General features: G+C 42.1%; 1 protein-coding gene across 4 annotated transcripts; it reads right to left on the bottom strand.

Annotated features, from left to right (window-relative positions):
* Positions 1-17,287: 17,287 nt before the first annotated feature.
* Positions 17,288-21,929, bottom strand: LOC119909307. 4 transcript variants are annotated; one of them, XM_038727477.1, is made up of 13 exons: positions 21,879-21,929; positions 20,985-21,024; positions 20,653-20,874; positions 20,387-20,560; positions 20,138-20,276; positions 19,879-20,036; positions 19,623-19,766; positions 19,309-19,525; positions 19,088-19,207; positions 18,724-18,878; positions 18,530-18,622; positions 18,171-18,430; positions 17,290-18,067 (listed from the first exon to the last, which is right to left on the bottom strand). In XM_038727477.1, exons 2-13 carry the CDS (start codon positions 20,996-20,998, stop codon positions 17,409-17,411), a joined length of 2,355 nt encoding a protein of 784 aa, XP_038583405.1. In that variant the 5' UTR covers positions 20,999-21,024; positions 21,879-21,929; the 3' UTR covers positions 17,290-17,408. The 4 variants fall into 4 exon arrangements, with proteins under 4 accessions (XP_038583408.1, XP_038583405.1, XP_038583406.1 ...); XM_038727478.1 differs by lacking the exon at positions 21,879-21,929 and adding an exon at positions 21,345-21,852; XM_038727480.1 differs by lacking the exon at positions 21,879-21,929 and having other exon boundaries at positions 17,288-18,067; positions 18,724-18,854; positions 20,985-21,853.
* Between the last annotated feature and the right edge of the window lie 730 nt (positions 21,930-22,659).

Genomic DNA, 22,659 nt, shown 5'->3' with positions numbered 1-22,659 from the left:
GACTGAATGTTTTGCTGATGCCCTTGGTGTGACCATTTTTGGATCCTTCTTATGTAAATAAAAAATGCAGTCTGGGCTGCATTACATGTATGGAGCATGAGGTCGTTCAGGCAGGCAAGGAAGTAATTTAATAGTCACATGTTCCCTATCACGCATGTCTGCGACTTATCTCTTAAAACAGGTGGTCCACATAAACACGTTTATTAAAGGAGACCTATTATACTGCTATTCCAGTCCTATATTGTAGTTCTGTGACGGCTGTATGGCAGCTTCGCATAATTCAAAGTTTAAAAAAAAAATATTTTTTTTTATACAGTCTCTTCTTGTAGGCCTTCATTTCAGCCTCTGTCTGAAACAAGCTGTAGATGCTCCTGTCTCTTTAAGCCCCCCCCTCTCAAAGCCCCTTGTCTTCTGATTGGCCAACACCTGAAGCATGTTACCAGGCTGTTGTTGCTGGGCAGAACCGGCAGACTGAGCGTTGCCATGCCGTTAGTGTGGGAGCACATGACCATATATGGAACAGCGGCTCCATGTGGCTCCGTATTGTGTAGAACGGAGCCCATGGTAGAAAAAGCAGTTCAAAACAGAGCGAACAGGAGGAAATCTGAGTTTTTTGTTCACAGGGATTTCTTATAAATACTTTAACCTCATTTTTTGAAGCTTTGGCCGTGTTTAACATGAACTTCCAACATTATAACATTGTAGATAAGTTATAAAATGTGGAAAAGCACAATAGGTCTCCTTTAAATGTTGTGTATTCTCAGGCTCTACCAGGTGGGTTTGTGAGCTCAGGGACAGTCTATGCCAAGCTTCATTGTTCTGACTGAACTTTGTATTTGCTGTTGCAAATTAGTAGTATAAAAACATTGTTGAATGAAGAGTTTTGCAGAAACACAATAGGTTATCAACACTGCAGGCATTTCAATGTAATTGTTCAGTTGAGCGTTTTCCAATTTTCACGATTCAGTTTTAATCAAAACAGCTGCAAACACAGGACACACAACGGCTTGCTTTTTCAAGTATTTATTTTCTTAGGACTTACTGGAATGACTGGCGTACACTTATCTGCCAAAACGGTGTTGACATGCTGCTGTTGCTACGTGTAAACAAGAGGTAAGAATTGCCTTTGCATTTACAACAAAAATGTTTCTCATACAAGAAATTGTATGTAGAAGATCGGTCTTTACGAGGTGAAGCAAACTGCTACTCCCTCTGGGATCACTGTATCAAACTGCATGTCTACTATAGAAGAAAAAGGACCGACTAGAAAAGCCCTCAGGCCTTTATGTTTGACTGTAAAACTTGTACTTCTGCTTTTATTTCTGACAGGTCAAAAGACCACTGCTTTTCAAAAGAGGACTGCAGCTATAGTTGACCTACGCTATGTCTAGATCTGCATCTACAGCTCCAGTTTTAACTGGTTTTACCACGTTATTTACCACACACCTTGGGGGACAAAACACAGTTCAGCTGAATTTCTTGTTTTGATGAGATATTATTCGCATTGTAATGCAAAGATAACACATGTAGATACCCTACTGTACAGGCAGAAACAAATTAGAGTCATCAGCAGCAGGTCAAATGTGTCAAGTCATGAAAAACAGATTCAACTTAAACTTTGGTTACGGTTACTTTCTTCCATGCCCTGAACTATCTATTAATTAATAAAAAATACTGGAGAAACGTCCTCATTCTGGTCAGGTTCCCTCCACTCGATCCTTTCATGATTTGGAAATTGATTCTTTTTATACAGGTTTTACAGTTTTTACATTGTAAGAAATCATATTCACTGAAATGAAATATGAGACCAGGCCAAACAAAGGGAAGGGAAACACACTGGCAGATGGATGAATCTTCATCTTGTCCTCCTTCCAGAGATGTCACAACTTTCAAAACAGGTCTTTGTTGTCTTCTAACACAGTGTATATGTTTTTACCAACCCATTCTCATCTCAGGCGTCATATATACACGCTTTGACAAAACAGTGGCTATTGTACACAAAACGTTGATTTTGCGTGTGTATGATACGCAGTTTGCTATTGTGTTGCAACACAAAGGAGGCTAACCTGCTAGCACATTGGCCGTGAGGCTTCACACGACAGCTGCGGCTGTGTTTGCAACCTGACCTTTCTTTATCCCGTGAGAGGGAAGAATTCGGAAGTTGCATGGCACTGCGGAGAGCACCCAGCTGCAGTAGTGCACGGATCATCATGCATAATATTCATCCAGCCAGATCCAACGATTACAAAACTTTCAATTCAATTTTATTTATATAGCGCCAAATCACAACAACAGTTATCTCACAGCGCTTTTCATAAAAGAGCAGGTCTAGACCGTACTCTGTGATGCTATTTACAGAAGCCCAACAGTTCCCACCAAGAGCAAGCACCACAAACGATCACAAAACGTTCACAACACGTCGGTGGTATTAGCGGCACAACCCGTACCGGAGAGGGAGTCGGGCGATGGAGCCTACAGGGCCAGGAGATCGGAGCAACCGGCCCTCTGCGGACTGTCAGTGATCTTTCCCTCTGGCTGGATGAAGTCTGACACTCCTGATTTTACGCATGGATCCATGATGATAGAGAAATTGATAAAGAAAATTTTGATATAAAAATTTGTGGCAATATAGCATGCAGTCAATATTTTAAAGACCCCCCAAAATATCACAAATCATGCCTTGTCAAGGGGAGTCAAGCTCCCCCGTAGTTCGCACCCTGTATTTACTGACTTAGGTTTAGGCACACGGTTAAGGTTAGGGTAAGTTGATGGTTAGGGTAAGTTGACAGTTAAGATAAGTTGACGGTTATGGTTAGGGTAAGTTGACGGTTAAGGTAAGTTGACGGTTAAGGTTAGGGTAAGTTGACGGTTAAGATTAGGGTAAGTTGACGGTTAGGGTAAGTTGACGGTTAAGGTTAGGGTAAGTTGACGGTTAGGGTAAGTTGACGGTTAAAGTTAGGGTAAGTTGCTTCGGGGGGCTGTCAACGTCTTAACACAAACTTCGCTAGCTAGCTAGCTAGTTAGTGACCGGAAGCACTACTAGCATTTCCGATCACCCCGGGTGTCATATACACATGCAGCCTGGATGCGTCACATCCACACGCGTCTGCTATACACGCAGGTGTTTTGCGGAAAATAGCCACGGTTTTCTCAAAGCATGTTTATATTACGCCTGAGGATGACTACAGGCTGGTTTTTACCAGTATCAGCTTAAATGGTTTTGTGATGCCGATTAACAGCACAGCATCGTGGAGATTACATCCATATTTGGCGACCTCACAATTTCCATTCCTTGCCAGAGTTAACGCAACATGGCTATTCATCCAATATCAACATTGTTGTCTAGTGAAAAGGGTGGAAACCACCAAACAAACTGTGCTCAAAGGACAAAGTATCAAAAACATAATTAAAGTTGGCAATAAAATGTTTCTTAATCCTGTTGGAAAAAGTAACCGTCAGGTATGGTTTTGGCGCTGAAAGCACGGGTCCTGAGCAAAGACAGATTTGGCTCGTTTGGCAACACTAAGAGTCTCCCTGCAGTCAACAGGAGAGGAGACTGTCAGCTCACAACAGATGAACTGCAGGCTGTCGTTAGTGTTACAGAGAAACTCAAGCATCTTTCAGCACTTTGGCTTTCACAATTAAAAAAGCACCAAACTGAGGACGACTCCAATCAAAAAGGTCTCGCTAAAACAATCAAACATGGATCTCCTAAGTGCCTCCAGCTGGTGGAACAGAAGGCAGAAGGATCAGCTGGATGTCACACAGCTGATTGAGAATAAACATAGGAAACACTTCAGGCCTGTTGTGTCATAATGAAGCAGCTCGGAAACATTTAAGACTTCACCACCAAATAAACACACTTCTCTTTGGAAATCTTACACACACACGGATAGATGGACAGATAGATGTGTGTGTATACACACTGCATGGATGGATGCTCTCCTAAACACCAATAAACCATGACCTGTCAGTTCGAGTTCGACTCGTCTCATTTATCTGCTGATTTAGCCTCAGAGGGACGTGAAACGATGAACTGACTCATAACTATAGATATTTAAATCTGTAATGTTGCTATAGAACCTTAGAATAAATGTGCGTTCAAGAGCCATACGTCCAAATATGTCCTACACCAAAATTGGATGGAATTAGTAGAATTAGTGGTGAGAATAAACAAACCAACAGGACCAAAGATCAACCCTGTCTACCAAAGATTATGTTTATATTTTCTACTAATTTGCTTTGCAAGATAATTGTTGCCAGGACTAAAGCTTTCAGGAGGGGGCTGCACAAACCTCAGGAGAGTTGTGGTTCACATCCTGATTGCTGCGTGTGGTTTGGTTTGGACAACAAAAGCATGTTAGGAAAATATCGTGGTCGTTGTTGTTTATTTAAGTATTTAGTGAATGCCTAAATAACCTATGGGAGGATCAGTCATGTGTTCCCCAGATTTATGTGGCACATACTGGAAACACGGGTTACGCTTCCATGACCTGGTGGGTTTCTGTTGCTTCTAGCCACTTTTGTCTTTCAGTGATATAAGAAGACGTAGCAGAAGTAATCTTTTCCAAACCTGCTGTGCGTGCCTAAACATAAAACTTAAATCATGCTTTAGTTGCTATGAACGGATCTTGTTTTGTATAAGTTGATTCTGTAGAAAAAACAAATGAAATTTAGCGGCTACTGAGTGAGCGTTTTGCAGACTGGTTCAGTATCAACATTTTGCGTTGCGGTTTCCTCCATTGAAAATGTTTCCTCCGTTTGTTTTCCAGCAGAAAGGGTATTGAGATGGTTCTATAGAGGCAACTGGTTCAAGCATTTTGCAGCAGGACGCACCAACATTTCTGTTTAAAAACAACCACAAAATGTTTAAAACTGCATGTGAGACAGAACAGACAGGAAACGAGGCAACACATCCCGTCTCATCTGCTTCCCAATAAAGACTTCTATCGATTCAGCGACAACATGTTGCTCTAAATCAAAGGTGGGCGTAAATAAAAAAGACACGCATGCTGGCCGGCTAGTGTAGAGCTTATCTGATTGCAGCCACACCTCTCCCTTGAAATACATCTGTGTTGTGGCTACTGAGAGTGTAGAAACTGGCAACAGGCTCTTCATGGATCCCTCTCTGTGTGATTATTGAACGTTAGTGCGACCAGGCAGCTCTTGCTCTTTGTTTCTGAGGTACTGACACTCAAACCAGACATTTAATGTTCATACTTTTGCTGTCTTTTTTGTGTTTTTATGCGAAGAACAAGGGTGGATTTTCATTTAATCTCTGTGTGGCCTTGTCATGAACACTGTAGCAGAGAAAAGTGCTTTTCTGGTGTCTGGTTTGTAGCTATTTGTACCCTTGGTGTGTTTCTATTTCTGCTGGTGGTTGGTTTGCTGCAGACCGGGCGGGTTGGCAGCCTGGAGCGTTTGGACCGAAAGTTATACAAACTCCTTCAGGCCACTATGTCACTGCCTGAGTGGGAGTCATTAAACCACTGCACACATTATCGGCTTCCATTCTTCCCCCTGTTCTCGTCCATGTTGTTCTCTTCGACCACTCCATCCATTTCTTACCACTGCAGTAATCACCACCTTTCTCTTCAGCCCTCATCTCAGACAGAGATGCTGATTGTACCCGCTGTTGTGAATCTTGAAATGGTTTGCATTGGTCGAATCACGACGATTTTAGCTTTCAAACTGTTACCTGCCAGTTACTTACCAGGAATGTTAAGAGGTTTTCACATAAAGTTACAACAGCACTAAAATGCAGCCAAACAACTGGGTGCAGCTTAAACTTAACACTAGCTTTCTATGCGTTCCTATAATGCATCCTATAATTTAGCTAAAAATCCGAAGTCACGTAACGTACCTTTCTTTATAGGTTCTGTAGAGACGGATGAAGTTGGTTGTTGTGGTGGTCGTGTCACTGATTTGAGCTGCAGACCATGCACACCGCTGTTCTTTTCTACCTACCGTCATGGACAACATAATCCTTGAATGTCTGTGTTGTACTGCACGTAACGGTCTTTTTCTACGCCGTTGGTTACGGAGAGGATTATGCGCAAATGTTGGAATGAGCGAATGCAAATATTTAATTTAAAATATAATGTAATTTTCAAGTCATCTGTCTTAAGTCTAAGCCAAGTCTCAAGTCATGAACACCAAGTCAAAGTCAAGTCTTTTATCTGTTTTAGTCTCAAATCTTCAAATTTGCGACTCCAGTCAAGACATGTGACTCAAGTCCCCCGCCTCTGCTGGTTTCTATAATAATTTGTCGAAGTAGAAATATACAACTGCTGTATCACCTCAGATCGTGTCATTCGACACCCACAGACAACACGGCGTTTTGCGTAAATTAATAAATTACGCCTGAGATGAGAACGAGTTGTGTCCAGCTCACCACGAACTTCCATCCCTTTCCTTTTTTTTCTTGTTTAAATTAGAGTCAAAATGCTTCAGGGTGATTGCAGATCTTTCACTTAATGTGAAATATTGTCAGCTCACTCGGCTTCATAGTGTACCACTGCGGGTGAATTCATTACTGTTTGCCTCCATCTTTGACTTTATTTAATCACGTAGCCTTGCAGCCTGGCCAGCTAAACCTTGTTCATGTCACTGGAGCTTTATTTTAAATTCTAGTGGAGATCCCAAAGGTTACAAAGAAACTAAATTTCAGACAATTGTGGGAATGATGCACAGGACATCTAGATTATTTCTATCTCATGGAATATGCAGCCATAAACACAGAGTTCTGGGTTTGAATATTTCCCTCAGTGTAAACACAACTTCAGTGAAGAGTTGGAACAGAAGATGATACAGAATATTTCTGTGACACTGCAGCATTGAAAAATCTGATTTCAACCACCTTAAAAGATACAGTAATAATGTTGTACGGGCCTCCTGGATGATGAAAGTGTCTGGACGAAATGACGACGACGACTCGATGTCCTTGGACTACAGTCAAGTTGATGACGTATTCAAACAGAGTTAAACTTTAACTGTTTTTCTTCATTTTTACTCTGCATGTTTTTTCAAGGGCAGAGGAAGAATTATTCCAAGAGTTTGTTTTTGTTTGTTTTTCTGTAACATTATGTAAGGCTGGGTTGGGACCTCTGTGAAGAGAATAAGGTATGAGACAACACACTTTCATATTTCCACAGTCCTTGAACATCTTTAAAAAGTTTCTGAACTTGAGACTGGATCCAGGGATTGTTTTGATGAAGACGTAGCTCTCAAATTCATCAACATGTACCGTCACTCTGCAGCTCTCTGCTGCCCTGGCATGCTGATGGAGATTAGTGTTGATGCAGCAGCAGTTTAAAAATCACTCTGTTGACTTCAAAACATCAGAGGTAAACAGACATGATGCTCAGTGGGGGAGATCAGGGGTGTAACAGAGAGTTAGCGAACTATCTGAGTCCAGCGTTGAGACGAGACTCTGACGCCTCCAAATGGCCGGTAGGGGGCAGAAATGCCAAGTTAGCTAGTTTCTAGGCTGTGACCACAAATGTGTTGTGTTGACAAAAAAACACATTAGTGACAAAATCCTAAAAGAAGCAAGAACAGAATATTAAAACTATCGTCCAGAGGCCTGTTTCAGAAAGCGGTTTTAGTGAAAACTCTTAAGTAAGTTAAGCCTGAGATGAGGGAAACTCTGGGTTTCAGTTTCAGAAAGCGAGATCAGATAAACTCTAGATCTATAAGCACGGAAACTTACGCTGTGAACCTGACCTCATCGAGAGGAGGTTTACTTCAACAAACACTGAGTTTCTCTCTGACTCCTCCCTCCTGCGGAGCCAGAAGCGGCTGTCTGACATTTCCACATTCAGACAGTGGATATCAAAGCACAGATTGGAACACAATTACATCTTTAGAAACAACGAAATCAGGGTGGTTAAATAGGCTGTTAGTTTATTTTTACCCAAACATCATCTTCAACATGACGCTTTTACGATCAATCTGTCATCGATGTAAGGACAGAGAGTTATCTCTGGACATCGTAAATTTATCCTCAGCACAGAAAAAAAATCTAAGCTACACTGTCCTTCTTTATAACACTCTGTAGACATTAAGGCAAAAAACTTACTGTGCGCTGCAGTTTAAAGTAGGCTAATCTGTACAAAACTGATCAATGAACAGTAATCTTTCATGTTGAGGTCGCACAGACTGAACTTTCCTATCATAGTTATCAGCTGGAGTGAGGATAACGGTGGTGCAGCTGAAACAAATAAATGTAGTTTAAAAGTCAGTTTTTCATTATCTGCTGATTGTCTGTCTGAATTTGTTTTGACAGCATTTCATAAAATACAAAGCGAGCAAGATTTTATTAATGGAACATAGACGTCTAAAACTTCAGTCAGTTTGAACCTAGACACATTTTCCACTGCAAATAAATCATTCATAGGCCCACTGAGTCGGACTGTCACTTTACCACCACAGGTCCATGAGGAGCCTAAACTGTGTCTAATTCAAATAATATATTCATCTTCAGTTACTGCCACCGGTATTTAGTCCCGTCAGGTTCCAGCTGAATAAACAGGCCTGTAGCTTTTTAAAATGAATAACAGGCTGTAGGGGAATTCCAGCACTTTATCATTCTTTAAGGAAATTCCAGTCTGGTAAATGATGAATGAGCAACGCTGTATAAAATGTAATATTGTTAACGTATCGATCCTCCACTCCTGCGTTTTAGAGCCAATCACGGTCCGCTATGGCAGCATTCATATTTCTAGCTCCACCAGATTAAAATGGAGGCTCTGCCTTTATTTACCCGTTGCCATGGTGAATCGTAGTATCGGAGCTCCATTGATGAGGCTTTTTTTCATTCCCACGTGCTTCCATCAGGATCAACATACTCAAGTTGACTGAAACACCTGTTTTGAAACCGGAAACTCTGAGTTTGACTGCTCAGTTTGTCAACCCAGAGTTCAGGTTTACACTCAACCTGCTTTCTGAGACGGGGCCCACGAGTGTGTCAACACTTGAGAGAGGTAAACATTTTGGCTCTGACTGTCTAAAGCTAAAAGGAGTATTTCAGTTGGAGCCTGATTAGCAGATAATCAGCAGCTGGGTTGATGAACCAGGTGTCCAGAAGAAGACACACGCCCTCCTACCTCGCCACACTGCTCCACCACCACCCCGCTGTCCATGTTCAGGTCATTAATCAAAACTCACCTTTTTAATTTTTGATTATTGTTGTGTTGTTATTGTGTGGTTTTCCAATACCACTTTAACTTTTGTATATTATCTTTGAGTGCCCTGAAAGGTGCTCTATAAATATCTTATCATCGTTGTGTTTTAACTGTGTCGGCTGCACCAGCAGACATGCACTTATAGAGACAGAGAGAGTTAGACAGAAACAGTTGGAGAGCTGGAAGATTTTACAAAGTTGGAAGAAAGTAGGACAGGATGGAGAAGTATTTGAGGGCAGAGTGACAGAAAAGTGAGACAATCACTGACACAATATGAAACCATTCGACCCAAAGTTACTGACAGGTGGAGCAAACCAGACTACATTCATTTAGCTTGGACAGAATCTCATTTCTTTTTTTAAATGTAAAACACAGGAGTGACTGTAAATTCAAAATAAGGTAGAGAAAATGCATCGTTGGGTTTTTGTGTTCTTTATGTTTTGTGTTGCAATATCCTTTTCCCCTCAATTTACCACCCTCAAATAAATAACTAAATACAAAAGTAAAAGTAAAAGTATCAACTGAAATGAAAAGTATAAGTTCAACCAGGAAGCCTGTCTTTGTGTCATTTACCACTCTCTGCCCTCTAACAGCTGAACCACGGGCGTTCTCCCTTAGTTTTCAGGCTTTACCAAGAGCAGCACAGCCAATCATAAAGTCATTATCAAACTTTAAATCGGTTCTCTCGTCTGCTGCCAGCTGTCACTTCAGTACAAATCGCAGCGGCCCTCCTCCTCGTCACATCCAGATCCTCAGCGTCTTCATCACCTCCCCAGTGGGGGGATTTCTATGCCTCTGCAGCTGCCACTTTTATCAACATGGGATCTAATCGCCAAATTACTTTTCACATTTCTCTATATGTATCACATCATCACATATCATAAATTATTTTTTGCTCACTCAGTCAGGTCTCTCCTGATAGACACAGGCAAACATTGTTTGCACTGATGAAGAAGTAAAACTATGCGAGAAAATATCCGTGCAGGGGCTGGAGCCCAGCAGGCATTTGGCGAGACGCAGGAACGAACAACCACTTACATTCACACCTAATTAACCTGCCTATGTTTGGACGGTGGGAGGAAGCTAGAGCACACACGGAGAGAATATGCAAACTCCACACAGAAGAGCCTGGGACGACCGGGGGTCGAGCCTCAGATCTTCTTGCTGTGAGGCGACAGTGCTAACCACTGCACCACCGTGCCGCCCAACTGTGGAGCAACTCAACAGAAATGTTAAAAACAGATTAGGAAGCAAGAGGAAAAACAACAATGAAGTACAAGTGTCATGTGAAGAGGATGTCTGATTAAATATTTACTACCTGTGTGAGATGGAGTGTAACAGCAGCCTGCAGAGATCCAGCTGAGGCAGCTCATGAACTCTGCGCTGTGTGTTTACACGTAATGATGACAACATTTCTCAGGGTGGCAGATGTGGTGCTTGTGTGCACAGTATACTGTATATGTTTTTGTATTGTCGAAATGCACCGTCTCCCTTCACATTTTGTGGACTCATTGCACTTTTGATAGCAATCTATTCAAGCTTCTTTTTTTTGTGATGGAACCAGCAACGAAAGATGAGATTTCCCCTGTCTGGGAACATTTTGAGCTGATCTCACCTAATAAAAGGTATTTACATAGTAATAATAACAACAACTAGTGTTATATATAATAAATGTGAAAACACAGTGTATCCCTTGAAGTGTCTTTCTTCTAATTTCTGGTATTTTAAAAAGGTGTCTTGTGTTCAAACGAACTTGGATAAAACAATAACACCTCATCTATGCTGAGGTATTAGAGCCCTGCATGAAAACAAGGAGATCAACCTAATTAATGACATCTGTAATTTAATGCAGCATTATTTTGTCATCAGGAGAGAAGAAGGGTGTGGATGAGGAGGACAAAAAGGTTGAAAAGTTTTGAACCCTACCTGTGTTCTCCCACAAGGCAGGTGGGTGTCACAGCCACACGGGTAAACAAAATAAAGTGATTTATTAATAAGAAAATAAGCTAAACCAATGAGTGGGAAGAATCTGTAAAGTCAGTAGTGTAGGGAGGGGATGGGACACATGGATGTTGTGCTGTAAAAACAAACACAACAAAGCAAGCCGTGAGATGAGGAGGTCCGACCAAGACTGACCGCCGCTCTGGCTTATATGCATGGGGCACACCGGGCCCAGGTGTGTTGATGGCTGCTTGTGTCAAGGAACTTTTTTTAACTTTAAATTTACTCGAAAAAAATGCTCTTGACCATAAACACTGTTGTCTGTCATCTTGGCAAACTCTAGGAAGAGAGCGGGCAATTACAAGAGCAGCACCACCGCAAAGGTGAATTCCTTTATTTCATTGCAATATTCTCAGTGACGCTGTTTTGTGTAAGTTGCTGCTGCAGTGACACTTGACTTAATCACTTTTTGTTGGCTGACTTTAAAAGGAGAGGCTGACACAGGTGCAGGAGCAAACGGGCCGGCCGCCACTAAAGCTAATTCAAGAGGTGGATACACGCTGGAACAGCACATACCATCTGCCCCAACGCCTTTCTGACCTCAGGGAACCTGTAGGAGCGGCTTTGGCAGGCCTACGCCCCGACGTTGCCCCACTCTCATCAGAACAGCATAAAACTATCGCAGAATGTCTAAAAGTGCTGTCCGCATTTAATGATGCCACAGCGGAGCTGTCAGAGCTGTCCGGATCAAAAGTCATTCCCCTTTAATCAATGCTGCAACACGCACTGGAGGAGGAAATGGGAATTGTCCAAACCCTAGAGAGCAAAGCAATGCAAGAGTCTGAGGAGACAGTTAAGGGAGAAGCTATACACATTCAGTCAATGAGCATTATGTCAGCGGAGACACGCAATAAAGCAGCAAATACTGATTAGAGGCTCACTTCTGAATGTGCTGCTGTTATACAGAACCGCACGCCCTCCACCTCCTCCTCACAACCGCACACATCAGAAGCTTCTCAGCCTTTGACTCAAGGTAATGGATACATTCTAATTGGATTATTGTATTTAGTCACTTAAAGCCCGTTTGTCTGTCCGAGGTAGCAAACCGTGGCTTCGTTTGGACACCACAGCCCTGCACACAAGGATCCAAAATGTCACTGCAGACGCAACAGGTCCAAACGTACCTGGGTGAACCAAACATCGGAAGATTGGAGAACCCCCCAGAGCATTGGCAAGGACAGAGAAATGTCAACTTGCTGTTGCTTTTCTCTTCATTCCAGCTTCATGTGTGCCCTGTGAAAGGGTATTTTCTAAAGCAGGCGAAAGCATCTCCAAAAACAGAAACCGCCGTCATTTATAAATAAAAATAAATTGTTGGATCTATTTTACGAGTCGCATCACAACACTCTCCCTTGTTTCCATTTTCAAGACAGACACCACATTAATAAGTTCATAATTTATGTAATGGCCTCACAAACATTCATTTATTCAGTTCAAAGCTTCACACACTAAAGCCACGGTGTCATTTCAACCACTGCCTGTTTTACATTTGTTGTCCACTTGATGGCACAGCAGAGTAAATGAAGCTCCATGAAGCTTCGGCCAGTGAGTGAACCAACTGGATGGAAAGCTTTGATGGTCCATGGACCAATATCTCGCAATCACTAGAAACAGGTGAGAAGTCCATAACTGACATAAAACATCCAGAGGAACACAACACACAGGGTTGACCAGTGATCGATACGGTCAGAGACACTGCTGAAACAATGAGCGTGGAACGAATGACAGAAAACCACTTATATACACAGGTGGGGTGAAGACAACGAGGCACAGGTGATACACATCAGACAATCAGTGCACAAAGAAACAGGAAGTTAAAAGACAACATTTAGGTCAGCAAACTGAGCAATAGTGTCAATTTCAGAGATGAGTTAAAAACTAAAAAAGTTATTCTGCAGGAAATGAAGCCTTGAAAGTTAATGCAAAGACACATTTTTACATTAACACCTTGGAGAACAGCCTGTTAACACACCCTCAGAAGCTTTATTTGTACAATATTATATATATTATATAATATTATTAACGAAAGACAGAGCAGCTGGTCATCCGTTGATCATACAGTGAAATAATGAACAAAACTCCGTCATTTGATTGATAATTTTACATCTGAAAATCTCTGTTTTGGTGACCTAAATGTTGTTTTTAAACTTTGGCAGTTTGCTGCTTACTTTTATACCTCTTAAGGTTTTTCACTGGACTTGAACTACTTAGTGAAAACGTTTGACCTGTAGTGTATAAGCAAAAAATGACCTAAAAACTTTTATAATGCAGTTTTGTTTTTACTGTACTCAAACATTCAAGGATAAAACATTTAAAGAAAGAGAACCATTTGTCAAGAAACCAACATTTCATACAATAAAAGCAAAATAAAAACTAACAATAATGAATGAAACAAACATACACAAATGCTGACATGAGAGCTGTGTTTCAACCCAAAACCACTAATGAATCTTCAAATCTCGTTCATTAAAATGAACTAATCTTTTTTTGAGTCATTTCGTTCATTTGAACTAGACTGCTTATTTCGGCGCTGCAGCCCTCTAGTGGCTGATGTAAAAAAACAGCGCAGTTCTCAAACACGGAAGGCTGCCTGGTTTGCTTTAATTGACAAAGTTTAATGCACAAATTCACCTCTTGATCTTTCTCTGTCATGGTTCTATAAAGCCCCAAAAGCCCCCACAACCAAATTCAAACCATGTAAAAACCACAGAAATATGTTGATATGTCAATATGCAATCACCACTACTCCGGCTAAACAATCCCTGCGATGCTTACGTTGATTTCAGCTCTTGGTGTTTATGTGGGTGTTTTAATGGGAATGTGGATCTTTCATATCACTTTGAGAAGTACCTCCGACCACATTTTATTGCGTGCCATGCAATGAATTTATCCATCTGTACATTGGAGCATTGTTCAGTGGCACATTTTTGTGGTAAATGTTCTAAATTTAGAAACTTTTAACAGCGTCAGGTTTGTGCCTAATCTGATTTCTCACTTCCAGCCAGAACGACACAGTTCGTACCATATTATCTGGAAAAACAAATGTTTAGGAATAGAAGTCCAGCAGTATTTCACCGCGAAAGCCCAGGAATGACATGAAAAGCGAACTCAAATACTTTTCACTATAGCAGAATAAGCACAACACTCATATTTCTGTTAATGCCTCTAGGAGCTGCTGCCAGAGCTTTCACGCTCATGTTTCATCTTTTATTTCTTAAAGGTAGTGTGTGAATGTGTGTTGATGTCTCTGAGGTTAGTGGAGATGCTCAGGGATTCACCCCCACCTCTCCATCCGTCTACTGGAGTGCTGCACTAATATTAAAACCTGTCTCTTCTGATCCCAAATGACAGAAGGCCGTCACAATGATGGCAAACTTTTAATGGCTTAACACATTCACTGCACTGACAGGAGAGAGAGAGAGAGAGAACAATGAGGAGGACGTTTGTCAGACCTGAATGACTGGATGTGATTGTGTTTAATTAAAAAGCTGCATCTGCCTGTCAGGCCGTCTGCTCTTTTTGGCTTGTTGTTCTATTGTTTTTGCCAAATCTGAAAACCTCTACACAATGGATTATACGGCGAGCACTCATACTTTTTAATTAACCCCCAATCTGCACCTGCAGTGCAACAACTAAAATGTCCCCTCATCTGGGGGCTTTTTTCCCACCCTGATGAGTTGATGAGTGTTGATTTCATCAAGTGAGACAATAGGCAGAATAGAGATGACTGATGTACCACCTTTTATCAAAGAGTAGCTTTACCTGCCCACACACACACATTCAAAAACATGCTTTTCTTCTTGTTACTTCTGATGTTTGACCTTCACTGCTGTAGAGTTTCACTCTAGAAGGCTGTTTTCACATCATTCCTTCAAATCTCACCTGGCCGCACCTGCAGGATTGTGTGACATCACAACTAGTTTGAAACCAGTCATGATCCAGTATGAAACTGACACAGGTGTGATGTGGAGCTGTGAAGCCTCCTGAGCTCATGTACTATGGACTGTTCATCTTGTGGCCTGGATTTTTCAGAGCAGGAGAAGGAGTCAATGTCATTTTAAGACTTTTTGATGACACAATTTAACTTTTTTTGCAGAAATAAAAACCACACAAGACCCAATTTAACACTCCGAGCAGATTACTGTTATCAGTCAACACTGTTAAAGCTGCATTATTCAGGTTTAAACAGCACAATGCAACATTATCGTGTCGACCTAATGTGGTCTTCTAGCAAAGACAGCGGTGAAGCATGCAATTTTGTGGAGTTAAACAGCCCAAACTGGGTTAAAAGCAATCGAGATGCCTCAGATCACACTTTGTAGTATTTGGCCACGCAATGATGTTTAATACTTTTTTGTTTATGCATTACAGCTGGCACTCACACTGAAGGACCCAGGGCCGTCCACTGGGTGGCTCTTGCCTCACACTACTGTGAAATTTAGGCTTTAAATTCAAATATAAGCATCAGTGTCATCTGCTTCCACACACAGTGCTTTAAGTCATTTATAACAATAAATCTGTAAATCTCCCACCGGTGTTCAGGCTGACAGTCAGCTGAGACCCAGTGATCGCAGGTATGTTTCATTTTTATACTCTGATGCGGAGTTACTGCTGATAACACACAGTGTGAGCTACTCACGGTAGCATCTGCACAGCCTGTGACCTCTCCTCACCAACACAAAGGTGCCTCTTGTGTTTCTCCACTCATACCTTTCTGTGCATCGTTGTGTGACTCTGCCACAATTGTTGTCCACCTCTCTTTCTGTCCCCACAGCGCACAGTAGATTCACTGAACAAAGAAAAAGACAGCATTTTTCACTTTATTTAAACAGCCCAAAGTTACCTCTTGTGGTTACACCGTCGTGTGCATCCTTGTGAGTCTCTTCTTCTCAGCCACAGATCAAGATCTGCAAAATAACTGTAAGAAAGAATCGTTTGCCTGTCTGTAAAACACATCATCTCAACATGCATCAGTTTATTTGACTATATTACTGTCTATAAATGTTGTGTTTATGTTTTAATGTGAGATGGACTGGCCCAGTTCAACATAAGTAATTCTCTGTGGAGTTTCATGACTCTCTCACATGCACATCAGACTCACAACACACAGCTTGACGCATTCTGTTCTGAATTTGTCATATTACAGGAGCCACATCTTCTGTTTTACAGCCTCCTACCGCTGACACAGGTGAGGTCAAAGTAACTCTGCAATACAACATGTTTCTACAACTCAGTGCAGATGTATGTAGCACGTGTGTTCATGTAGATAAGTGAAACAAACTTTACCTGTAACTGAAAGGAGTACATGCACTAAATTGTTGGCATTGGTGTTTAACATTGTAAATGTAAATGCTCTGTACTTGTATAGCGCGTTTCTAGTCTTTTCGACCACTCAAAGCGCTTTTTACACTACATCTGCATTCAGCCGCCACAAAATGCACAACATAAAGACACATGTACTTAAGTTAGCATATTGCACATGCCTGCATCACACACACAGCCGCCAGTCAGCTCAGGGAATATCTTTGATGTTTCAAACCAAACTCACTAGTGGAAGAGACCTAGTCCATCCTCGCCAGCAGCACTGGGAGGTACGGGGTGTCGGAGAATCACTAAGCTGGTCTATTAGTCACTTGGTTTTAATTTTAGTTGGCAAACTTTTGTACTGAAAGCAGTTTCACAGTTTGCTTGCTGGGACCCAGAAGAGGTTTAGTGGAGATTTGAACTGAGATAAGAACTCATTCATTGAGCACTGATTGTATAATAGACTGTGGTGAACTCTTGTACCTGATGATGACCTGAGCATGATTGATATACCTGTAAGGTGAAGTAATTGTCATGTACTAAAATACATGGGACATTTTTACATGCATGTAATGTTTGTGTGTATATTTACAATGAATGACATTAGTTTCATTATATGATGCCTAAATGAGCTTAATGTTATTCCCTCATTTAGTGCATACATTTCATTAGTGGCTGATAAGTGAGACAACAAAAAAACTGAGACGAGTACACGTGGAGACTCTCTGAAATGAATGAGAGGAGCCACTCACTTTTTCCAGATGTGATTTGCAGTTTTATTTGCTTTGATACATCCAAAAAAAAAAAAAAAAAAAAAAAAAAAGTAGTAATTGATTGGAATTGATTGTTTTGATATGTAAAAAAGGTATTTACAAATTAAAGATTCACAAACAGAGGGCTTTTTACTGTCTGCAAATGTCAGTGACGAGCAGGCTGCTGGTGGAATAAAATCCTGCGCCAATTGAGGTCCAAGCCCTTTCCTCTGAAAGATGACTTCTGCGCTCCGTAATTAAAGAGCAGCTCTCCGTTGACCTGAATGTTCTTTTTTGCCAGGAAAAGAATGACGTCTTTTTCCTCCCCGTCTATGTCCACAGTGTACAGCCTGGGCCTCAGGTTGTCTTTCCTTTTGGAGTGGTTAATGAGTCTGCCAACAGTCTGCTGCTCAGGGTGGCACTCGCAGGAAGATGAATGTGCGTCGATGCACATGGGCTGCCCTTTATTGTCCGTGTAGAAGAACATGTTTCTGGTCTCCTCCTCACTGGGGCTGCCCTGTATGTCCTTGCCCTCTTGCTCTGTGATCACCCGCCCATGGTAGTCACAGACAACCTCCCCGGTCTGAAACACGCGGGTGGCAATGACACCCGTGCCCTTGTCAGTCTCAGTGACTTGAAGTCCTCTCCACTTCTGTGACTGAGTGAACTTCTGGATCTGCCTCGAGTCCATGATCGTGTCCACAGATCCAGAGGGCTTCCAGTCTTTGACGATCTGGGCAGCGTTGGGGATGTTGCTCTTCCATCCCTGCTTTGCTATCCAGGAGCGGACCCGGTGTTCTGTCGGGAGGCGTCGGCAAAAGTATGCTGCCAAGGAAAAATTAAAAAGGTGGAGTTAGTCAAGACTTTGATCGTCATGTGCGATGTACAGAACAAATGTTGGAAAACACTGTAAGAAATAAATACTCACAGAGAACGTGCTGCACACGCAGTTTCATTTGAGCCTTCAGCCAACGCTCGTACAGCTTTCTGTGAAACTGGCGGGATGACTGACAGCGCAGAGACATATCTGGCACGTCCCCATCCAGAGTCACCGGGTGCGTTCCCAGAAAGTGGTCATATGCCGCAACGACATCGGTGTGCACATTTGTTCTGTAGACAGGCTTGTGGGGAGTATTGCCGGCAGAGCCCCGGGTAGGATGACTGGATCCCTCATCTGCCGGCTCAGCACTAAATAAAATAAATAAGAAGAGCATAACATTAGATTTCAGTGTGCCTAAATTTTGGGTTTGAAAGTTTATTCGGTTGACAAATGGAAAATATGCTTACCTCGAGTCACCAGCCTGCTCAGCCACCAGAGACTTGGAGGCCGCCTCGAAGACCCTGCATGCCAACTGGCTGCTCACTGGCTTGACTCTGTATCTAAAACAAGTTTCAACAGTATGTTAATATTGATTAACTCACCCCGGCTGAGACAGCAGTGTCAGAAATGGAGGGGAGGTGAATCGTGATGGGTAGCTTACTTTGTTTGCAGCCGGTGCAGGTCATTGGAGGCATTGTAGATGGGCCTCCCCGTGGTGGAGATGAAGAATCGATCTTCTCCTTCTGTGTCATTCCTCTTAACCCTCTTGGACTCCAGGAGTAGTGGCCTCACCTGTGTGAAGTAAATCTCAAACCACTGTTGGCACAGGGAAAATAGGAATAAAGAGTATTTACAGCTTTTTAACAGGTTCTCACGTGAAGGAAAATTTTACTTTACTATTTTTTTGTTTCACTTTATTTTGAAACAGAAAGACAGGAAATGTGGGAGAGAGAGAGGTGATGACATGCAGCATGGGGTCGCTGCAGCAAGGCGAGTTAACCTGCGCACCAGGAAATTTGACTCACCAACTCCTCCTCCTGTGAAAGGGCAAACATGGCAAACTGTTGAGCTGCTGTCTTGTGCTCCTTTACGCCAACGATTCTGTTGCCAGAGGAGTCTGGCTTTCGGGCAGCCCACTCCTGTACCTGCATAAAAACAAGGATAGCACATTGGTTAGTACGGGCAATGGCATGAATGTCAGCTGAAATTTACAATATAGACAAAAAATGAGCACAATAATACTCACAGTCATGTGCTCCACCACGCCTGGTAGTTGGTGGTGTTTCAGGAGCACCACTGCCTCGAGGTAGTACACCACAAGGCCGCACTCAGTCTTCTCCAGGGAGGAGCTGTCGTCTGGGTAGACTTTGTTGATCACGGACAAGAAGTCCCTCTTGGCAGCCCTCAACACAGCCAAGCAGTCATGAGGAGTCAGCTGGCAATTCTCTGTCAGCTTGGCATGCCTACAAGAAGAAACACATTAACAAACCAGAACTTTACTTTGCTCAGATAATGTGTTCTGTTATCCAGTTAAATGGACGGGCAAACAATTAAACTTGCCTCGCTTGGGTGATCTCTTTGCTCACTTTCTCTGAGCAGCTTTTCAGCAGAGACACAGTGTACTCAATAAATTGTCGGCAGTCCTCGTGGAGTTTCTCATCCTCATTCCTCAGGTTGGTGTAGACTGTGTGGTATGTTAGGAATCTGCCGGAGAAAGTACAAGTAATAAGTAACCACGTGTATTCAAGCTCATTTAAGTGTATTGTCTACACATGTGTTGACATTATATGGAAATAAAACACCAAATGCTACCAACCGTTTCAAGCTATTGAGGTAATTAAGTTGTGTTTGTGTTTTCAGTTTTGCCTCGGAGAGCTCATGGAGGTACTCCTTTGTCTTTTCCCTGTTCCTGACGAAGTCCAGGGATGGACACTGCGGGTCCATGTAGTACAGGAACCGAGCAACATTTTCAACCTGAAGAGAAAAAAAAAAAAAACATGCTCAACTACCTTGTTATGACTATTTGGCAAATATTCAAACATTGTTTTACTTTTGTATTTCATAGTTGTCCTCACCTCCTGTTTAAAATTCTCATTGTAGAGGTCTTTCTCCAGGTACGTGGCAAACCCCTTCAGCAACGGATGCTCCAGAGAGTGCTTGTTGTAAAGGCCCCTCTCCGCCATGAGCTGCCTGGTCAACTTCATGTCTGGGTTCCTGCAATGTGGAAAGAGTTCTCTTACAGCAGTGTTTTCCTTCCATTTGTGATTCACATGACTCAACGTCAACAACAAACATCAGTGAAGTTGTAAAACTGAGATTCTCACCGTTGAAAGGTTTCGTCACTGCAGACAGAGTCGTTCTTGGACTGCTCGTCCTCGTCAGTCTCCGGAGCTGCGCTCCCGGGCGGTGGCCGTGTGGTCGGCCTTGCCCGGACATTGGGCAGTGATGGAGGAACATCAATCACCACCATATGGCGACGGTGCAGCTCCTCAACTAGCCTGTCATTTAAATAAAAAACCATAATTTAGACACTTGTATCCAACAGAGGTTTCAGACATGGAGAATTGGACTGAAAAGCTCCTCCACCAACCTGCTGAGTGGATCAGCACTGTCCATAATCTGACAAAGGAGGGCGTATTCAAACACCCTGCCAGTTGCCAGAAGTTCACAAACGTCCCTCTTTGCCTTCTCCATCTCTGCCTCGATGGCTTCTTGCGAGCCGTTCTTCATGCAGACCCTGCGTAGATGCGTTGACATGGTTCTCTGGGTCTTCCGGCAGAAAGGACACAGCATATGGAGTCTCTTGGATACACTGGGAACAGAAAAGGACATTCTTCACTTAATTAAAAACTTAACAAGTGTTACTGCACACGACAGCTTTCCTACAAGAGTTTCTGCAGATAATACTGATCTTAAACTTACCCATTGGAAGCCATTCTTCAGCAGTCAAAAAGTAGATCCACTGGAACAAAAGCAGGAGATATCTTCAGCGAAGACAGGAACACTTTTCAAACCAGGAGATGTGTAATTGAAGCTTCTGGTGGTCCTTGCTTATATGCCTCATCCTATCTGACAGCCCCGCCCACAGTTAGGCTCAGATGGGGTGTTAATAAGTGTGACCTGCCCTGAGAAAAGCCCTGTGTTTTTACTGTAAACTTAAGTTAGTTTTAAAATTTTAAGTGACCTCTTTGGTGAAATCATCTTTGCAAGTGTTTTTCTCCACAGCACTGTCATCTTTATCAATGCAACCAATTTCTTTTGTGCCTAAATAAAAACCCTTACCATATCCTGGCATGAGTGGGAATCAGAAATCTGAAATGAAGTAAGTTAAATGTAAGAAAATGCTTTTCTTTTGATTGATCTTGTAGTTTTGGGGAACAAGTCGCTTAAACTGAGATTTTAAGTTAGTTATAAACAAGTTGCTACTGAGACGGCTTCTTTTGTACTAAATTAACTTAACATTGGTAAAATCATCTTCTCCACAGCACTATATCCATTGAAACATGTTTACTTTATAAGAAGTAAAAACCCTTCCGTGCTGTACATATCCTGGCACAACTGGTGAGTTAAATGTAAAAAAACAAACATTTTTTTTTGTTTGATCTTGCAGTTTTGGGGAAAAGTCACTTACAAGCTTAGTTGTAAACAGGTTATTTCTAATCCAGTTTAAATACAATCACATTAGAGATATTATCATTACGTCTTGTCAGGATTTGTGGAGGAGCGCAAAGGAGGTGAGCTCAAACGCAAGACACCAAGGCAGAGACAAGGTTCAGGGATTTTAATCCACAACAGCAACAGGCAAAACAAGCTTACAGGCAGTTGACTGGAAGATCGACACAGGCAGACAGAACACTCTACCAGCCGCACATGACTGAATGAACACACTACAAAACACCACAATGACCAGAAACACCAAACATTTAAACACAGGGACTAACGAGCAGGGCGGGAGCAACACAGGTGACCGGCATCAGGGCTAACGAGGCAGAGAGAGACACTCACAGATGCAAAACACAAGACCATACATTAACTGGAACTCAAAGTATTTAGTGGACAAGCAAGCAGAGGAATTACTGGGGAACAGACACCAGCAAACAGATCACAAATAAACACCAACAAGGAACACAGACTGAAGCTAAGATAAAACAGGACTCAGAAGTAAAACACTGAGCTGGGACACCAAGAAGACAGACATGAGTGAAACCCAAAACACAACAGACTATATAAGAGATACTGGCCACAGGACAGAACCCAAAACACTATAAGACAGATACTGAACTGATCAAAATATCAAAAACCCACAGAGAGCTAAACTAAACATAGCCGACAGGCAGAATGTGACGCGTCTGCATTTTATGTGTCCATGTTTCTGCAGCTGGTCTATTATTTAAACAAAGTGATGTTTTGTTTACCAACAACAAATCTGACAAAATACAACTTACAACACTCAGTCAGTGGACTCATATTTTCTATGCATGTGTTTTATATTTGAATATCTCCAAGGATTTCTTTAAACCAAACTAAAACATCAAACAGGGCTGGAATTACATGCAATACTGTAATGCACCAAATTAAAGCTCACGATTTACACTTT

This window comes from Micropterus salmoides, unplaced genomic scaffold, assembly GCF_014851395.1.
Source record: "Micropterus salmoides isolate LMB-PRFRI ecotype aquatic unplaced genomic scaffold, ASM1485139v1 Ms_hic_scaffold_18, whole genome shotgun sequence".
In the NCBI taxonomy this organism is placed as follows: domain Eukaryota; kingdom Metazoa; phylum Chordata; class Actinopteri; order Centrarchiformes; family Centrarchidae; genus Micropterus; species Micropterus salmoides.
This window is presented reverse-complemented; position numbering and strand designations above follow the sequence as displayed.